Consider the following 12,466-nt stretch of genomic DNA (forward strand, 5'->3'; position numbering starts at 1 on the left):
TGACACATGACTGCATTAGCTCAGCCTGCTCTTCCCCAACATCTGAAAAAATTCTCCCCATCAGGCGAAAGTTGGCTCAGTGCTGTCCTCTCCATATCATCTTCCCCGAATCCCACTCTGTATTCCCAAATAGATGAGCTCTGTGCCCTCTGTAATCTCACAGTACTTACCTCAGGATTCTAATTGTTTGCTTCTCTATTCCAGATCCTTACTGACCACGAGCTCTCTGAGAAGAGGAACTGTATTATATTCTTTGCTTCTCATCACTTCCCTGACAAACAGTGCCCATATAGTATATCCATTAGGAAATATAAAAATGAGAAGGTCTTGGTCCTTCTCAAGCCCTTGCAGGCTCCAGTGGGAAAGAGATTCTGAAGAAAATCTTCACTCTCTAGAAACCCTCTTCTCCATGAACACACAAACATACACAACATCGCAACCCAATTGATAGTTCAAAAGGAAGATAGAAAATTTCCTCATATGAAAGAGAAAGAATGATGTGTAAAGACTCAAGGTCATTTGAGAATCAATTGGCTCTCGCTAAAATGCAGAATATAAAATTTTGTAATCCAGCTGAGAAGTAAAAACAGAGGTTTTTTGTAGAGATAAGCACCCAGTGCCTACAGGGTATGACCCCATGATGACCTCTTGGTCGTGACCTCATGGTGGGATAGGGCTCTCCACCCAGGGGAGTTGGGAAGGGGTGTGTGTAAGCTGGAGCTGACTCCCAGGGACCACCCATCATCTCAGGGGAGGGAGGCAGGGCTGTCGAACTGAGAAAGTCTGGTAGATGGAACAGGAAGGCAGCAGCCCCCAGAGCAAGCCCGCCATGTGGATCAAGAATGCGGCACCCTGTTCCTTGGGGTCCAGCCAAGCCCAGGCTCAGACAGGCAGCACAGCTCTCTGTGGGCTCAGGCAGAGGACGTGCACCCCATCCTTACATCAAACAGGTCCTCAGTCCCCTCCCTGGCTTTCTGATCCTTTCACGACGCCACCGGAGGTGAGGGATAAAGAAATGAAATGGTGTGCCTGCAAATGAGGAGCAGCAAGAGTTATCAGGACAGAACGTGTGACCTGAGAGAAGAGAGAGGTGATGGAGAAGACAGTGCGCGTCAAGCTAACAAGCTGGGACTTGATCATTGATGAGCAGAAAGAGGTGGTGAGCGCAAGACTGACAAGGTGGGACTTGGACTGAAGAAAGTTAACTCTGGGAGCTGCTGGGGAGGGGTGGATTTGAGCTGATCTGCCCTGGGCAGGGAGGCCCGTTAGGAGAGGGCGTCAGTGCTTCTTCAACACTTACTGAATGGAAGTAAGAGCTTGCTATCAGTCAGTCCGCTTACCTTTCACACCAGGAAAGCACATGGGACCACATTTTCCAGGAATAAAATTAGAAATGGAAGATACTAAAATTAGCAAGTGATAATCAGCAGAGTTTAATCAAGAACAAGCTTTGTCAAACCACGTGCCCTGTCTTTCACGACACGGGGATATGCCTGCAGAGTCAAGAGACCCTCACGACCTTACTCATCAGGTAGGCAGAAAACACACGCTCATGCCACAACCCCTCTTGGTACGCGACTGCTTGGAAGGTCAACCCCATGATTTAGATTCAACCTGGAAGCAGAGATAAAGTGCTGAAGGAAAGGAGCTGAGACCAGGGACATTTAACATTTTCATCAATAATCAGTGAAGAGAAAAAAGTGCACATTAGTTTTCCACATGGTACTCTAGCTGCTTAAAAACACATCATGTACTGAGAATTCATAAGAACCAACCATAATGAGGAAGTGACAAAATTTGTATCACCAAAAAAAAAAAAAAATTAAAGCCAAAACAAACGTCTGAATTTCAATTTCAGGAGAGTTATTGATGAGTCCAGCAGGGCTCAGAGAAATAGCCTTCCTGGCTCTTGATACCTGCTTGGTCTCAAGAATATGTTGATCTATCACACAATAGGTCGGAGCTTGGGGTGGCAGTAAAGACAGCGAGGACAGCAGTTCTAAATCGTGTTTATTCCCAAGCATCACTTGGGGCACATGAATTGAAAGAAAAAGTATTTCTTGGTCTTTTCCTCTGGTTCCTGACGCTGAGCTCCTAAATCCCTTGCAATTTCCTGGGTGATAGGAGTGTCTTTTGTTCTAATGAGGTGACCCTTGGTGGCTCCTTGGATGGTTTCAGGAGGGAGACTGGTTATCAGACCAAGACCAAGCCATGGTTAGAAGCTTGGAATTTTCAGCACAACTCCTCCCATATCCCAGGAAGGGGAGAGGGGCCAGAGATTGAGTTCATGATCAATCATGTCTACATGATGAAGCCTCAATAAACAGCCCCAGAGTAGGGCATTCAGAGAGCTTCTGGTTTAGTGAGCACATTCACAAGTTGGGGAAGTGACATACAACTCAACTCCATGAGATGGAAGCCCCTGCTCTCGGGGCCCTCCCAGACCTCACTCCATGTATCTCTTCATCTGGCTGCTCAGCTAGATCCTTCATCATATCCTTTATTACGTGATACATTGGTAAATACATTTCCGTGAGCTCTGTGAGCTGTTCTAGCAAATGTTGGAACCTAAGGAGGCAGTCATGAACCTTTGATGTATAGCCAGTCAGCCAGAAGAACAGGTGACAACCTGAGACTTGCAGTTGGCTTCTGAAGCAGGGTGGGAGAGTGGAACTGAGCCCTTAACCTGGGGGGTCGGATGCTGTCTCCCGACAGATAGTGTCAGAATTGAGTTACGTCGTAGGACACCAGGCTGGCGTTGGAGAATTGATAGGTGTGTGGAAAGCCCACACTCCTGGCGTCCACTGTGAAGTGCAGCGATTACTCAAGAGTGAAGGAGAGAGCCTTTGCAGGGCGCTTGCTAAAATGACTGATTTCCAGGCCCTCCCGCAGAGAGCCTGAGTCAGCTGTCCCCAGTGGGCACCGTTTGACTCTGGGATCAGGCAAGTTCAGCCCCCTTGGCAAGAAGAGAAAACGACTCATCTGTCCACAGCCAGAGTCCTAACTTCTGCCCTCCCTCCAGTTAATTAGAATTAAGATAATGCTGAACATTTATGAAGTTGGCTATCACCTGCTAGGGGCTGTCTTAAAGCTATGTGTGTATTTTTTCACTGAATCCTCCAGGGTCCTCATCAACAAGGTTCTACCAGTTCGCCAGTTTTTCAGATCAGAAAACTGAGGTCTGAGAGGTCACAACATTCGTGTCAAGGTTGCAGAGCTAGTACATGACAATGCCAGGCCCCCATAACTGTTCTTTCCTGAAAGGAGTCAGAAGCCAGGGTTCAAGTTCCCAGCTCCGCCATCTAGTAGAGGGGCTGACTGTAACTTGTGAGCCCAAACCTCAGCTGGATGATGGGACTGTTTTTGCCTCCCTTGGGGTCAGCGTGAGGAGCAAAGGAGTAAGCGAAAGGGGCTTCAGTTGTGGAGTATGCGCTCCTCGGTGAATTTTATCAGTTGCCATTTGCACATTTAGGGCTTCCCTCATAGCTCAGTTGGTAAAGAATCTGCCTGCAATGCAGGAGACCCCGGTTCAATTCCTGGGTCAGGAAAATCCCCTAGAGAAGGGATAGACTACCCACTCCAGTATTCTTGGGTTTCCCTTGTGGCTCAGCTGGTGAAGAATCTGCCTGCAATGTGGGAGATCTGGGTTCGATCCCTAGGTTGGGAAGATCCCCTGGAGAAGGGAAAGGCTACCCACTCCAGTATTCTGGCCTGGAGAATTCTAGGGACTATATAGTCCATGGGGTCGCAAAGAGTCGGACTCGACTGAGCGAGTTTCACTTTTTATTTGCACATTTAATTCAGGTGAACAGGTACTGATAGAATCATGATAGCTTACATTGGGATTTAAATTTTTTTAAATGATCAGTACAATGGTTCTGAAGCAATGAAAGGCTTAATGAGAACGGACTTAGAAAATAAGGCTAAGCTATGCAAGAGAAAACACATACATGCGTGCTCAGTCGCTTCTGTTGTGTCTGACTCTTTGTGACCCCATGGACTGTAGCCCACCAGGCTCCCCTGTCCATGGGATTCTCCAGGCAAGAATACTGGAGTGGGATGCCATGCCCTCTTCCAGGGGATCTTCCCAACCCAGGGATCGAACCCACACCTCCTGCATCTCCTGCATTGCAGGCAGATTCTTTACCTCTGAGCCACCAGAGAAACCACATAATAGAGTCTAATTTATTTTTTAAAAACTGAAAACTGCATGAACACATCTGTCATGGTGAGGACACACATCCTAGGGGCAGTTGGCTGACATCCAGGGTATCCTGGTCAAGGATCTACACGTCTGGGCTGGCTGTCACTTAACATTTGAAAGATCCCAATCAGAGCCACACCCCAGAGGCAGCTGCTACAGGCTCTGAGCTAGCACTGTCTCAAGCTACACTAGAAGGTCTGTTAATTACCAAAGTGATCTTGCGAAGAGGTTTTTGAGATATCAGTGGTATTCAAGACATGCAATTTGGTGGAAAAATACATTCTTTTTTCTTTTTTTTTTTTTTTAAGAAAAATACATTCTTGAAGAAGAATGTAGCCTCTGGCTAGTCTAGCAGCTTATACCCTTCAGCGTTCCAGGACTCCAGTTCTGTTCTATCGTCACCTTTTCTGTGGACAGTCAGATGAATCCTCTTCCTAGACTACTGTGATCACAGTGCCTGAGGGACAGAGAGCCAGGACAAACCTAAAGCCTAAAGCACAAGTTGAATGTGGTTTTCATACCTGCTTGTTATTTATTGCACATGGGACAGAATTCAACTATGTATTCAGGCAACCAAGATTTATTGAACCTCCACTATGTGCAAATAATCTGGATACTTGGCATACAACCACAAACAAAATAAAGATGTGACCAAGATTTTGGCCAGAGGCCCGCAGTACTGGAACACACCCCTTCATGTCAAGGAAGGTGTGGGAAGATACTTAGAGCCTTCACCTACTGCTGATCATCAAGATTACCAACTTTTCCCTATAGGTGCCCGTTAGCCACAGATGGTCAAATTAACTTACATTAGTTCACAACAAGCCACTGTGAAAAGTTACCGAGTTTCATACTGAGATGGACAGCCCTTTTATCTTCTCTTAGACATCTAGAGGGTGCTGGTCCTGGGGAAGGAAGGATGCTATCTGCCCTCACCTCCTGCCACAGGTCCAGGCCTGCTGCCCGGACCTGCTGAGCAGGGCTTGCAAACTCGGGGCCCTGGCCTTTCCTTCTGGATTCTTTGAGTCCATGTAGGCAGCCATGAATAGTGGGGGAAGATGTAATGGCGCCTTTTTCAAAGGTCAGACTCACACAAAATACTACTGGCTTTAAGTAGATCCACGCACAAACCTTGCAGCTGACACCCAGTGAGGCCCTTTGTCAGAGGCGGGGTGTGTGGTCAGAACGCTACCAGCATTCTGAGATTCTGCTCCAGGGTTTCCTTCAGCACTGGCACTTTTTTCCCCATGCTTCTAGCCATTTTTTATAAAATTATTTTCTTTTGTCTTCATTTTCAGTTTCTACCTTTATTCTGGGTCAAAACTTCCTTTCAGAGCTTTCTGATGCAGCCTCCCACACACTGTACTACAAACTCTCAGCATTCAGCCAGGTCTGCAGGGTCTCTATTGATGTAACTCTGATCTCTTTTCATTCTAAAGATATTGGACGACATTGAGTGCCGCTTCCTGTTGAGTCATCTGATACACAGTTAACATGCATAAATGAGGCAGCCAGGGAGGAGAGGGTCAAACTTCAGGTGTATACAGTAGGGGATAGGAGTAGATTGAGCCAAGAATGGGAAGACCCTCTACAAAGAAGCAAGTATCACGGTACTCAAGATTTTGGCTTCCAGACTAAGCAGTCCTTACAAAGGGAGAAACGAAGCAGGAGCCAGTGGACTTAGCAGCGCCATAAAAGATGAAGGTAAGGGGTGGGCAGGAAGAAGGTATGAGAGGATAAATTTGATTATTATAACTTGCCTATTAAAGGAGACCTACCAATCTCCAGTCATTATTAAAAAGAGGAGCCTATGGCTGGTCCACTAGAATAAACAGCCTACATCCTAAAGGGTTCATGGGACTCATCTAGTCTAATATCCCACACTTGCAAAGGGGAAAAAAAAAATCCCTGCGCACCACCTTGCCCGAGATTTAGCAAATAAAAATAAAGAATGCCTGGTTAAATTGGAATTTCAGATAAACAGTAAGCGATTTTTTAGTATAAGCATGTCCCAATTATTACATGGGATATACTAATACTAAAAATGATCCATTCTATAATTTTTATGGCAATCCTGCCTCCCTCTGCAAAGGTTACTTGGTCAGCTAGTGACAGACCCAGAGCTAGAATCCTGGCCTCTGTCTTTCATGAGGACAGGAATCACTGAGGGTGTTCCAGCAGTCCATCACGCGCCTGAGAGGTCACCACCAATTCATCACCTCTGCTTACAGGTCCTCGAATGGTCCTAAGGAAACTAATCTATGAAAAAGACAAATTCCATTCAACGGGCAATTTACCTTTTTAAGCTTGACGTATCCAGTATTGGTTTGGGGATCTGTTTCAATCTCCAAACGTCCCTCACTGTCTCCCTGTGTAATTCGATACAGGATTTTAGAGCTCCCAGTATGTGGTTCGTCAGCGTCTGTGGCCTGGATGGTTAAGATGACAGATCCCACAGCTGTGTCTTCAGGGAAAGTTAGGTTTCCATACTAAGAAGGAAATAGGGGAAAGAAACAATGAGAATGTCCATTGTCATCAAGCACAGTTGTCAAAGAACAAACTTGCCTCGGGTTTCAGAATGGACACAAGTCATAGTTTACATCAATACTTACCAAGTATGTTTTTCCTGTTGATGAGCAGAATGCAGTTGCTTTTGACACCAGTCACACTTGTAGACTGATATCCGTTATACCAAGAAACAGTGTCTCAGGGAGCTACTGATAGGATTCGAAAACAGATACTCCCACCGGCATCCAATATATTTAATAACTGTAACTATCATTATAGTTATTAGTAATGAGACAGATAAATAGCTACTATGTATTAAGTACCTACAACGTGACAGGCACTTTACATATATCATTTTAATTAACTCTTAATCAATCAGAGAATAGTTGTTAAGAGCCTGAACTTTGGAGTCAAATGGCCTCACTATGAATCCTAGGCTTGCCACTTATTACCTGGGTGAATTGAAATAAGTTATCTGATTTTTTAAAGTTTCAAGTTCATCCTCTGTCCATTGAACACAATAAAAATGGAAGCTACTTTACATTTTCTGTTTCGATTTAGAGAGATAATACATATAAAACCTCTGGATGCCTGGCACATAATAAGTGCTCAATAAAGATAAGCAACAAGACAAAATGCCCTACTGAATAGCTGTGTTATCATCTCCATTTGACAGAGAAGCAAAAGATTGGAGAGGTAAAACCCACACAAAGGGATGGGATGGGGAGGGAGGTGGGAGGGGGGTTCAGGATGGGGAACATATGTAAATCCATGGCTGATTCATGTCAATATATGGCAAAAACCACTACAATATTGTAAAGTAATTAGTCTCCAACTAGTAAAAATAATTGGGAAGGAAAAAAAAAACCCACTCAAGACCACACAGCTAGCTGGTCCAGAATTGGGTTTCAAATCCATGCTTGTCCACCTCCAAAGCAGGTGCTGTTAATCTCTCACTCCTCCACTGAAAATCCCCCAGGTCATGTCTCTTGGCATCATGATCATGAAGATGATAACAGGCAGGGTCCAGGAGTGGACCATGCCAGCAAAAGAAGTGGACTCACACTTTCCAGAGCCCCATTTGCCTTTCCAAGCTCTGAGATTCCTAAAGCAGAACTCTTGTCCTCAGTCTAAAAGCACTGTCTAGATGTAATGCGAGGAAACTATAATACACAGAAAAGATCAAATACCCAAGAGAATGGAGACAGAGAAGAGACAGGCTCTAAATCTCATGCCCACTTAACCTCAGTGCCTGCTACACAAGTTACATTGTCACACCTTTTACCTCTGCAAACCCTCCTGTAAATCAATTCCCTTCCTTTGTCACAGCTTTATCCTTATTTTGATTTATGAACATCATCACAAGACTCTGGACTGCCTCATCACTGACTTCAAACATAACAATCTAGTCAAAACAGCTTCTCTCTCCTCCAGAATAAATAAATAGAGGCATCCATTTTAAGGGAAGCAATGATAAAACTAAAGCCAAAAAAAAAAAAAAAAAAACTAATGCCAAGTTCAAAGCCCACATTAACAATAAATTAGCTTGAATTCTTGATGTAGTCAACTGATCTTTTTCCTCCTGCTCTTTTTGCCCAGTTCTTCTCATTTTTGCAAGTGTCATGAGCACATTCTTTTGGCATAAACCAGAGATTAGCTTTTTCTTCGACTTTGTTTTTGTTATTCAGTTGCTCAGCCATGTCTGACTTTTTGTAACCTCATGGACTGAAGCACGCCAGGCTCCCCTGTCCTTCACCATCTCTCAGAGTTTGCACTAAGTCGATGATGCCATCCAACCATCTTATCCTCTGTCATCCCCTTCTCTTCCTGCCTTCAATCTTTCCCAGCATCAGGGTCTTTTCCAATGAACTGACTCTTTGCATCAGGGGGCCAAAGTATTGGAGCTTCAGCTTCAGCACCAGTCCTTCCAATGAATATTCAGGGTTGATTTCCTTTAGGATTGACTGGTTTGATCTTCTTGTAGTCCAAGGGGCGCTTAAGAGTCTTCTCTAGCACCACAGTTCGAAGGGATCAATTCTTCGGCACTCAGCCTTCAGATACTCTCACATCCATATATGACTACAGGACTCTTATTCAATTATTGCAAGGTGGGTTTAAATTGCCAATATTTTGCCAGATTTTAAATTTTGACTAAAAATTCTTGTTTGAGAATCTAGCAATAATCTATTTATTGTCCTATACACACAAAATATATAAAGGCAAACTGCAAGCAGCCACTCAATTTGTCTCAATTTGACAAAGACTGTGCTTGTAGCTTTCAAGCAGTCCTTGAAATAAATGAGCTGTTGGCAAAAGTTTATAAACAGATGCTCACAGATACTATAACAGTGAATGTTACTGTTCCCAGAAGACTTGCACTGAAGACGAGGCCTGAGTTTACTACCAGCGGATTAACTAAGATATTAAATCTGGCATTATCCCTAACTACTATTTGTGTCTCTATTCCAGAAGTAGGGGTCAGGTAATATAAACAAACTAAAGCAAAAACAAGGTGACGACTACTCACATCTGACTTTTCAAAGATGGGGATCTGATCGTTGATGTCAATAACGTTGATTTGCACAAAGCAGAGGGTCTTGAAGTCTGAAAATCAAAAGCATATCACAAAAATTTTCTCTGAAAATCATGCATTAAGATCAGAAATCTACAAGAAAAGCAATTGGCAAGTACAGTGACAGTCATGCCACAATCTGACTAGTGATCTGCGAAGGGCGTGGCAAGGAGTTTCTCTGCTCCCCACCAACACCCACGTGTTGGTCACCAAGGTGGGGCAGAAGAAAACCCTGGGAGAGGCTCCTCTGGGCTTCCCGCTCCATCCACCTGCCTCCTCCTTGGTAAAATCTTGCTCCTGAGTCAGGCTTTCTCGGAAGCAGCCTCTCTTTTCTGACTAGTGAAACTTACGTAGCCTTCAAAGCCCAGTGCAAAATTGTCCTTCTAGAAAACTTCTTTGAGCATCCCAGAAGGTTGTCTTTCCTTCTCTGAACACTTTCAGCACTCACTGTCCTTATCTCTTCTGCCGCCATAAAGCGAAGGCCCAAGTGAGGGAGGCAAGGTACAATTGTGTGTCTGTGTACAAAGTCGCTTCAGTCGTGTCCGACTCTTTGTGACCTTACGGACTGTAGCCTTCCAGGCTCCTCTGTCCATGAGATTTCCCAGGCAAGAGGACTGGAGTGGGTTGCCATGTCCTCCTCCAGGGGAATCTCCCTGACCCAGTATTTTACCCACGTCTCTTACGTATCCTGCATCGGCAGGTGGGTTCTTTACCCCTAGCACCACCTGGGAAGCCCACGATACAATTAGCCCTCTTCCAAGGGCATGCCTACCCAGAGGCAGCTCACAGAATCCTGGAAAGTGGCTTTGAGGGGTGGGTTTGACAGTTCAGAGACCTAGTCAGAGACAGCAGTCAACCTGGATCCAAGGTGAGCATGGAGTACGGATAGGGATGGGATCCCCAGAAAAACAGCCACATGAAGACCATCAGGATGGGATCCACGTTTCCATTATTCCAACCATGAAGCCTGTATTGTACAATGGCTAAGACTTTGGGCTCTGGAACCCCACCACTGAAATTCTGTCTCTGCTACTTATCAGATGTGTAAGAGGTTGAGCATGTTACTTGAAATCAGTGTGTGGTAGTCAGTTTACAAAATGTAGAGAGCAACAAAATCAAGGTTCTCATCCTAACAGACACTGCTGGCACTCTGTGTATCAGGCATGGTATTAAGTGCTTTGCTTCCATGACTCACTTCATCTTCACTCTGACTCTGTGATGTAGGCACTATTACCATTTTCATTTAGTTCGCAACCGAGGAAGCCAAGGGTAACTTGACCAAGGTCCCACAGCTAGCTCGTGGTCGAGCCAGAATTTGATTCCATGTGCTCCTTAGTCCTCTCCATCTGCTCCCCGCCCTTCACCCTGCTCTGTGCCCTGGAGGCTGACCTTAGGAACAGCATCACCGGGCATCCTGGCCCTCTGGGTAGCAGTTGAGGTCTACCAGGGGGAGCACTGGCAGGAGGTCTGAGGAAGGGCAGGAGCACGGAGTCAGAGTCTGGCTCCCACTGCCAGCAGCTTCCTCTAGAGTCACAGCCCCAGGCCCAGGGCCTGCTCCTTCAGGGGAGGGCCCTTCCCTTGCCCCTTCTCACCCTGGGGTAAAAATGACTCTATTGTGCTTCATACCTCCTGCTGGCTTTCCATAGCCCCTACCCACAGCTTTACAGACAATCCCTTCTTGACTCTCCTTTTGGTTACTTCTTCGAAGGGGGCTTTCTTTTCCTGGGATGCTGACAAACATACTCAGGCTGCCTAGCTCCAGAGCTTGTTCTCAACACACCAGACACAAGGCCAGGCATGTAACCTAATAATAACCATCTTATAAATAAGTGGATGTTAATTAAAGCTGGTCCAGCCCCAAGGACATTTGTAGACAGCAAGAATGTCTGGAGATTTGGAGAGGTCCCAGGGCCTGAACTTACCACTTGCCTATTCCAAGTAAGCCTCATTTGGACCAGCAGTGAGCCTTGTGGTTTTATGTAAATAAAATCACTTCCCTGAATTTATGTAAAACTATGCTAATTATAGCCTACTGACTAATTTTCTGTAGTACACAATTGAATGTTTAATTCCATCAACACACATATATTTACATATAAATATATTGCATAATCTGGTCCATATAGTCTATAGATGTATTCATGTATATAGACAATTTGTAATCTGATTTCCACTTTATGCTCTTATGGCATCAAACTGCTTTGGGTCTCCATGCATTTGCACATGGACTTTCTTCTCCTCTGTAAGCCTTTACACTGTTTTGTAACATGTCATATTCATCCTCTGAAACTCATTAATGACACCTCTTCCAGAAAGCTTTATCAGTTCTCTCTCCCTCTCCACTGAGTCACTCATTGTTTTCGTGGGCTACCTTGTACATATTCCTTATAATTTATTTATTCACTTGTCCATCTCCTCTAACAAAAAGTGCTCCTTGAGGACAGACACTGGGTCTTATTTATTTGCGCATTCCCAGTACCTTGAATGGTGCCTCAATCAAGGTAAATATTCAGTAACCACTGGAAGAATGGCTGGCTAATGGTGTGAAATTGTCAGCTCATCACAGACAGGGATGATTTATTATACCCACTTTCATTGTACCTCTTAGCATAATGCTAAGCATTATGTTAGGCCCTCTATATTTGCCAAATTACTATGTCTCAAACGTCCTGCTTTGGGGGCCGGGTAAACCCCAGTATTCTCAGTTCTCTTTAGTATCTGAACATCTGTATAAAGAAAAAAAATATGAAGCACAATGTGAAATGACGCTCTTTACTACAGCATACCTATATAATCTTTCTCTCCTAGCATAATAATTACCGAACTACTTGGTTATTTAAGACACAGTACCAGTTAGCTCAAAGAAAGATTCTTAACTTAGAAGTATTAATGACTCTAAAATAAGCCTGTCTCTGAGGTCGAGTATGTTTGTGTGTCTGTGCAATTTATCTGAGAACGTATGCATTCGTTTAGGAATTCATAGTTTTCATCAGATTCTCAAAGGGTCTCATGACTTAGCAAAGATTAAAAACCACTTGCTTTGAAATTGTATAAAGATGAATGTTTCCTGATATCGTCAAACGGCCAATTAGAAGCTAATAGGAGAAGGCAAAGCTTTCCAGAAGTTCTTTCACTGTCATATAGTAAAAGCCTTTGAGTCTGAAAGGGAGACTTGAGAAATA

General features: G+C 44.4%; 1 protein-coding gene across 2 annotated transcripts in view; it reads right to left on the reverse strand.

Annotated features, from left to right (window-relative positions):
- The window catches only part of CDH17 (cadherin 17), an 86,367-nt gene that overhangs the window by 20,795 nt on the left and 53,106 nt on the right, over window positions 1-12,466 (reverse strand). For both annotated transcript variants that reach the window (XM_065902853.1, XM_065902854.1), the window contains 2 exons: window positions 9,240-9,316; window positions 6,502-6,693 (listed from right to left, as the gene is read on the reverse strand). In XM_065902853.1, the coding sequence (XP_065758925.1) occupies window positions 6,502-6,693; window positions 9,240-9,316 (269 nt within the window). The remainder of the gene's footprint in view (window positions 1-6,501; window positions 6,694-9,239; window positions 9,317-12,466) is intronic.

The sequence above is a fragment of the Muntiacus reevesi genome, chromosome 12, assembly GCF_963930625.1.
Source record: "Muntiacus reevesi chromosome 12, mMunRee1.1, whole genome shotgun sequence".
Classification (NCBI taxonomy): Eukaryota; Metazoa; Chordata; class Mammalia; order Artiodactyla; family Cervidae; genus Muntiacus; species Muntiacus reevesi.